This window comes from Electrophorus electricus, chromosome 20 (assembly GCF_013358815.1).
Source record: "Electrophorus electricus isolate fEleEle1 chromosome 20, fEleEle1.pri, whole genome shotgun sequence".
NCBI lineage: Eukaryota > Metazoa > Chordata > Actinopteri > Gymnotiformes > Gymnotidae > Electrophorus > Electrophorus electricus.
In genome coordinates this window covers 8,949,399-8,957,981 of record NC_049554.1, presented here as the reverse complement: position 1 = coordinate 8,957,981, position 8,583 = coordinate 8,949,399, and the positions used below count along the sequence as shown (strand labels likewise).

General features: G+C 37.9%; 1 protein-coding gene across 1 annotated transcript; it reads left to right on the top strand.

Moving 5' to 3' along the window:
* Nucleotides 1-656: 656 nt before the first annotated feature.
* Nucleotides 657-6,726, top strand: LOC113588695 (probable nuclear hormone receptor HR38). Its single transcript, XM_027027988.2, has 7 exons — nt 657-762; nt 2,195-3,054; nt 3,162-3,291; nt 3,386-3,540; nt 3,735-3,937; nt 4,041-4,219; nt 4,565-6,726. The coding sequence occupies exons 2-7, from the start codon at nt 2,203-2,205 to the stop codon at nt 4,822-4,824; spliced, it is 1,779 nt and encodes a 592-aa protein (XP_026883789.2). The 5' UTR covers nt 657-762; nt 2,195-2,202; the 3' UTR covers nt 4,825-6,726.
* Nucleotides 6,727-8,583: the final 1,857 nt, after the last annotated feature.

The window sequence follows — 8,583 nt, the reverse complement described above, 5'->3', positions numbered from 1 at the left end:
CAAATTTGAGTTGTAGTTCATCCACAATGTACATGATTTGTTTCATTCAGACGAGTAATGAGAAACAGGGCAAAAAAACAAACAAAAAAAAAAAAAAACCCACCAAAAAAACCCCGAAATTCATTTTAAAAAACAAACAAACGAAAAAACACTTGGCCAGCACACACCCACAGGGAAAAGAATCGTAACGCACGCCAAAATCAATAAATCAGTCTATATCAAAAAAGATTTTAAAAGCTCAAATCGATATGACTTCTTGCAGAACTGCGACTACAGCGGTACTTCCTCTTCCAAAGTAAGCTGGTCAACCGCACCACGCTACAAAGCATTTAGTAAGTGTTACATTTTCGTGCTGAGTATTCCGATGTACAATATCATCACTTGACGTCTATTTACAGTCTATCCAGGTAGTAACAGCTCAATGTGTCTTGCGCGTCGTCGTCGGAGTTCTATTTTTAGATCAGACAATTCCGCTGTCTTTTGCGTCAATGGAATCCCAGTTGTGTGTGCGTCAAGAACACGCATGGGATAAGTGCAGACAGATTCATTGGTTCATTACCCGGAAATCTCTTCTGTTAGCTTTCCATTTATGTCGATGTCACGCCTCTAGACGACGTAACGGCAAATATATTGCATGGGGCGTCATGTGTGGGTAGCTCAGTTTCTGGAGATGAGAGAACCTGTTGCTCATTGCATGTTTTCAACCCATTTGGAATTAAAGAAAAGTTTTGTCATTCTGATTTAACGGATATATTTACACAGGTAAGTTCGCGGTTATATTAATGATAATAATAATTTATCCACGCTGGCTTTATTTAGTTTTCCTGCAGACAGGGTCTTCTACACATCAGTGCTACTCTTTTAGTTGTAACGAAATAATTTTTTGTAGCCTGTAATATTATCTTATATTTGTCAGCGTTCTCTTTGGGATTCAAAAACATGTTTTAAGCACATCAGTTGTCACGTATGTCTTGCAGCGTAATTCTGTTTTTAGTTTTCTATGAATTTGCATTTGCAGTGAAATACACAGGTTGTTATTAGATAGCTTTTTAGTTTTGCTCTTATAAGAAATAACACATTTTAGTTATTGCGATAAGAGATGCAAGTGCTTAGATCACTTTTATAATTTGTATAACTAATTTAATGTGTAGGCATTCAGATTTACATTGGATCGTAATTCATAATTCTTAATTATAGTTGAGTGTTACGCCCCCTTCCTTGTGTAGTCATGGTGCTAAGCACATACTCAGTGATCTTAACCCTATAGATGGCAGTAAGGAGCGTCAGATGTCTGTGGCATGTCGGTCCTGTCCACAGTTTATTATGTGTTCAAGTATTTGACTGTGTGCTCCCGCCACACATGTTCACTGGTCTTGAAACAACCGAGTGGCACGAACGCCTTCCTCAGAGGTGAAAAAGCCACGGCCTTCACTTCACAGCAGAAGATGAATCGCTACTCTCTTTGTCACATAAAAGCCAGAGATGTCACTAAAAGGGAACAGACTATAGGTGTAATAAACTGGGATTTCAGAAATTATTAATACATTATATAATACACAGTAATGACAACTGGGTATGTCTTATTTCATTAATTAAATGTATGTACATGATCATATGTAATGTAAATCACATATATAGTTAGATATTCTCCTAGAGGTGTTCATTTAGTTAGAAGTACAGGATAATGCACTGATATCAATGTAAAATATTGTAAATATTGCTTACAAAGTTTATAAATAATATTCGAATGCCTGAGTGATAAATGCAACCACACCTCCCTGTGGATATTTGCCCTAGCTTAAACATGTTGGCCCACTCACTAACTCTCTTGGCACATAGCCTGTAGATGAAACATAACTCCATACCCTGATAAATGCCATCAGTCTTTCAGGACTGGAGGAGTGTGCATTAAGGGCTGGTAATATAATCTCCTTCAGCAAGAGTGACATTCCACCGATGGCAGGTTCTTTAAGCTTCTCATGGAATTTTAGTGAGGTCTGAAAATCACGGCAGTAATTAAATAGTTCAGTTCTATGCTAGTGGAGGGGGCTAATATGCTTTTGAAATGGCACTTCTGCCAGTTGTGGAGTTGTGCACCTACAAAGGTGTGATGTTGAAAGATAATTGTTTAATAATGATTAAAGCAACATTGCTATTATCGTTGTCAACCATAACTATTATTTTATATTTGCAGCTGCAGCAATGCCTTGTGTTGAGATGCAGTATGGAGCTCTCCCTTACGAAAACAACTACTTCTGCCCTGATTTCGTGAATTCAGGAGTGTCAACCAAACTGGGTATAGATATCAGTGACCAGAGGGAGCAGCCATCTCCACTTTCGCTGCCTAGCATCAACACTCTAGTGGGGAGCCATGCTGATGTGCTTGATACCTTCTCTTGCCAGTTCACTGCCTCGGTCTCCACTTCCACAAGCACAGGCATACCTGGTGATGTCCATGGTCCCTTAGTGGAAGGCTTGAGCCTACGTGGCCAACAGTCTCCCTTTAAGCTGGATGACATCCAGGTGTATGGCTGCTACCCGGGCACCTTTGCCCTCAGATATTTGGATGAAACAGTGTCCTCCAGCGGATCTGATTACTATGGAAGCCCCCTTTCTGCCACTGCCTCGCCCCCCACCTCAGGCTTGCAAACCCAGTCTACCTCTGCCTGGGACAGCCCCTTCAGCCCATTCTCTCCTGGCCCTAGTTGTTGGGCGTCAGACATCAGCACGCTACCCCAGCAGTCCTCATTCTTCACATTTAGCACCCCAGTGGGGCAGCAGGTGCCAATAGTGGATCACCAGCTGCAGCTCGGTGAGGAGGACACCTTTGGCCAGCCAACCCAGCTTCAGCATGCATCTCCGTTACACTTCCAGGCCCTGGAGCTTGACCATGGGCACTTGAGTAGTCCTGTGCTAAAAGAGGAGAGAGCTGAGTCACACTCATCTCCAAAAACACAAAGCCCCAATGAGGGACAGTGTGCTGTTTGTGGGGACAATGCATCCTGTCAGCACTATGGGGTGCGTACCTGTGAAGGGTGCAAAGGATTTTTCAAGGTGAGTTGTGTAAGCCTTAATAAATCACCAAAATGTAGTTTTAACAGCATTTGGGTTCATTACCTTTAGTGTGTATCTCTCAACATTTATTGTGGGTTTCTTTACAGCGTACTGTTCAGAAGAATGCTAAATATGTATGCCTCAGCAATAAAGAATGCCCAGTTGACAAGCGACGCCGGAACCGTTGCCAGTTTTGCCGTTTTCAGAAGTGCCTTGCAGTTGGAATGGTCAAAGAAGGTGAACATGAACTGCCTGTTAATCAGCTTGTCAATTAAATAGCTATTAACTTGGAATGTGTCAATAATAAGCATCTACTTATCTGCATTTTTAGTGGTGCGGACAGACAGTCTTAAAGGTCGAAGAGGACGTCTGCCTTCAAAGCCTAAGAATATTCTGGACAGTGCTCCACCAGTGAATATTACTGCGTCTCTTGTAAAAGCTCATATCGATTCCAGTCCTGCCATGGGAAAACTGGACTACTCCAAAGTAAGAACTGGATATCTCTCCTTAAATTATCGGACACTCATAAAATACCCTGACATAATTGTTGATGTAATTATTTCAAAAATAGATATCAGGGCATCCAATAGAACACTGGTTTTTCACAGGATCTTGAGAAACACCTTTAGATTAACTGATCAAAATTTAAAAAGCATTTAACCTCCATTCTGACTTTTCAGTATCACGAAGATGTGACAAGTGTGTCTGAAAAGGAAGATGCCAGTGACATCAAACAGTTCTATGATCTTCTCACTGGGACCATGGAAGTGATACAGAAATGGGCTGAGGCTATCCCAGGATTCAGTGCCTTCTGCCGGGAAGACCAGGAGCTCCTACTGGAGTCTGCCTTTGTGGAGCTTTTCATTCTGAGATTAGCTTACAGGTAAAAGAATTCCACCACTTTATCTGTAAAGATCCCTATGAATTAACAGTCATGTGTATGGCCTGTGACAGGATGTTTGAACTGCAAACGTATCTTTTTGCAGATCAAATCCGGAGGAGGACAAACTGATATTTTGTAATGGTGTGGTGCTGCACCGCTTGCAATGTGTGCGTGGCTTTGGTGACTGGATTGATTCAATCAGGGACTTCTCCCAGAGCCTCCATCGCATGAGCTTGGATGTACCAGCCTTCTCTTGCTTGGCAGCCCTTGTCATCATCACTGGTGAGAAAATGGTTTAAATTTTATAACAGCTCACTGTCACAGCTCTGCAGTATGTGTCAGATCAAAGCAGGGAACACTGATGCAGTGTTAAAAGATTTTATTTGCTCTCTCATGTCTTAGAGCACTCAAGGTCAGACCTATCCCTTTATCACCAATGAAATCCTTTGAATGATTGCCACTGCCAAGTTACCACTGTTGGGCCCCTGAGCAAGGCCCTTAACTCTCAATTGCTCAAGTTGTACTCAGTCATAATTGTAAGTCACTTTGGATAAAAGTGTCAGCAAAATGTAAGTGTAAGTGTAAGTAAATGATAGGTTTAACCCTTAGCTTTTTTATTCTTTCCAGACCGCCATGGACTAAAGGAACCAAAACGCATAGAAGAACTCCAAAACCGCTTAATCGCCTGCCTGAGAGATCATGTTGCCAGCAGCAGCACAGACCACAGCAGATCTACACCCAACCTATCTCGTTTGTTAGGCAAGCTTCCAGAACTGAGGACTTTGTGCACACAGGGATTGCAGCGTATCTTTTACCTGAAGCTGGAAGACCTGGTGCCTCCACCCCCTATTGTAGAGAAAATTTTCATGGATACTCTTCCATTCTGAGAAGCAAAAATGGAGATCACTTAACGGAAATATGTGTTATACAACACACATAGTGAAATTGGAGTAATGAGAAGATATAGTATGAAGAACAGACCACTGACTTGAATGGAGGGCAAGAGAGAAATATGTTTGCCAAATTATTGAGAAAGTCCCTTGATAGGAGATTTTCTAAGACACTGTTCTTTGCACCTAACCTTTAGAAACTGCTGTTCTTAGGAAAGTGATCAACATATTTGTGGACAATTGGTCACCATTTCGTATAAAAAATATACATCTTCATTTCCTCCTTTGTCTGAACCATTTTTATGTTGGAGCACAAAATCAGAGGGCATTTAATTTCTAAACTTTAATTTTAATTGATAGATGTGTGTTTTTGGTTTGACTTTATTGCTATGGAAATGTATTTATATATTCTGTGAATGCAATTGACTTAGATTTTCAGAATAACCAGGAATTTCTTTTGCAGTTTTTCTTTGTAAACATGTGTTGTTGATTTAATATTCCTATATTTCCAAAGGCAAAGTAAAAACCTTTTAAATAAGATCAAAAAGACCAAGGCAACTATGAAATCTCATTTGGTTTAAATGGCAGTGTTGATTAGTGACTCTTTGTACACCATTAGGGACTCTTTCAATACATCAAGTCCATAAGTCCAGTATAATGCAAATAATGGGACTTCACACATGACATACACATATACACCCTTCCCTGTCAGCAGCCCCAAATTAGCATTAGCAGAGGACATACTTTAACTTAAACCTTTTAAATTTAAAAGAGTACATTTCATATAGCAAGTGTAATATGTAGAACAGTCAGGACAATTGCATACATAGTTCCATAGTTCCAAACGCAAATAAATCCACCTAGACTGCTTATAACACTCCATAACACTTGTCTGAAATGTCTGTGATTTGTTAAGGTATTCATATACTCAGCAACACTGTTTTGAATAAGAATGTAACACAGGGAGTAGGCACACTACAAGATGGACCTCATTAATTGTGGTCTTTAACTGCAGAGGCGCAACATAACATGTATTAAGTATCTCAAATCTTTTTATTTGAAATATAATTAAAGTTGTTAAACTGCCCACACATTTAATAATAATTAAATTAAACAGATTAACTACATTAAAAGTAAGCCTTTAACAAAGTGTGAAGATTGTCTAAGTAGTGTCTTATATAGGTCATACATCTCATTTATATCCCTTCTTGAAGATATTAACATTTTTATTGTGAAATGTTCATCAGTATTTTTAAACATTCATTATTCACATTATTTGCTTATCGCAATGAAATTATTTTCACTGTTATGGATTCCAGTTTAGGGATACCTGTGGAAATTCTTTACATGACTTACAGTTGTGTAATTGGAAATCTGAATACTAATGTATTCAATTACTTCAATAATTAGCAAGTATTACAGATTATGTAATGCTGACTCCTATAATATATGTTTTATATTCAGGTTTGTACCAATTAATTATATTAATATTAAATACAACAAAGGGCAAGAAGTACTGTGGCCTGAATACATTAAAAAATAGTCATGCTCTAGTGGATGATGTCATAATCCTAAACTCTAAATACTGTAATAAAACACTAATTACATTTATGACATTTGTTCTCAAACATGAAAAGTGGAATTCTAGTACTGTTACTGAACTTCTGCTTGCTTTTTTTCTTTTGGATTTACTGATATCTGAACTGGATGTGTAATCAAATGACTAATAATGAGCAGCTATCAGCACTTGAGGCAGCATTTTTAAAAGGAATACTTGTTGCTTGAATTTGTACATTTGTTATACCAGTGTGTAAATTTGAGTTCTTTGTCCTTGTTAGTTTTATTGATGTATATTTCAGAAATGAAAAGCTATTTTATAAAACCCACTGATACAACATTGCACTTTTCCAGAAATGTTTTAAAGAATCACTAATTGAACTGACTTCACTGCTTTTAACACTAGAAATACTAGCAATATTCCATTGAACTGTTAAAGTCAAGATAACATTACTAAATAATTAGTTTCCTTCCTAGAAAAAAAAAAAATTTAGAAAACCCACAAAAGTCTAAATATGTTACTGGAAATCTCAGATTCTCACTGGCTTTAGGTATGCATATAGGCTATAATGTAAGATGGAAAAACTTCTTATTTAACGTCTCTTGGAGCAAGGTTTGAATAAAGTAGGCAATGACAAAGGGGTTCGGCTAACTCCTTAAATTGGCTTACTGAAAAAACAAAACCGGTAGACAGCAACAGGATCTAAACCAAGCGAGATGTCCTATTTTTTGGGGAACCAGAACCTTTTATTTTCTCTCCTGCACCTGTGCAGTGACTGGAATGTTAACCCCATTATGTTGTGGACAATAATAAAACAAAGTAGTAACACAGCACAAATCTCACAATAATATATACTAGATGAATGGGATGGATGAATTGATGCATGCTAATTTAGTCTACTGTCTAGACTAGCTAGATTCATTAGATCAAGTAACTGGGGGAGAAATAGGTTTTATACTGCATTCCACTCACACAGATATGTAGAGTTTGAATGTAATTTTAATGATTATCATCTATTAAAAAAGTCTTCATGAATATTTAGATTATATGAGTCCAACATAATTAAAATTTTAGTATCACAAGTTGCTGATGTAATTGCTAGAACTGCTAGGTGCTAGTACTGCAGTCTATCAGGTAGTGCCAGTTATCCATGTGATCATATACGAGTCATGCCCATTCCTTTTTTTGATCATTGGCAAGCACAATGGAAAACAAGAGTAAGGGGGTGAGCACAGAGTGTACAAAATGGGTATCTGAGATATGTAAGATCTGGGGTAGAATATCCCTTTGCGTGTGAATAATATGGAATCACTGGAAGCTCACCAAAAAACCTCAGACATCTTGACTAGCCAAGCATCTTTTAAATGCCTTGAGCCAAACCAGCTACTGAATAAGTATTTCAAGTCTGTTCCTGCAGAGTTGGGTTCCAGTGCTGGAGTCTGATTCATAGACTCATGGCAATTCTCATATCATGACAGTGGCTGATCACAGTGTTGCACCAGGAAGGATGGTATAGTTTGCTTGCTATACACAGATTAGTCAGTACAGTCCCCGAATACAAATGCATATGAATTCATAAAAGGTAAGTCATGAAAAGCTGTGAATGGTTATGGAGATTTAAAAAAATCATTCTTTAAATGAAATCCAATAAAAATTACTCTTGCTTGATGTAATTCCCACATTTTTATGAAATTATATTGGTAATAAGACAGCTAAATAATATTGAGAGAGAGATGAATTGTCAGCACTCTTCCCCAAGCTCATTCAGTTGTCCTACTGTACTGTGACTGTCTGGGGTTGGCCTGATAAGAAGATGATGCAATTTGAATATGTCATAAAGGAAGTGCAAGTTACAACTCACCCTCCAAGTCTGATAGCTATTAAATAATAGAAAAAATGACAGCAGCTTGAGAGCTGGATAACACTGAGAAAAAAAGTTAACCTTATTTCTCACAATTTCATGTTGTTTCAGTATTATAAATGAGCGATTAATTTATTTGATGCATACAAAAGTTCACATTTATCATTATGTGTTGAAAGAATATGTAAAGTTCTGTAGGTAACTTTTGGGGATTGGCAAATATAGAATAAGAGTTAGTAATAGATGCATGCTAGCTAGGTATACAGTAAGGAAAGATGGCTTCTATAAGGTTTTGTAGTATATATATATATATATATATATATATATATATATATAT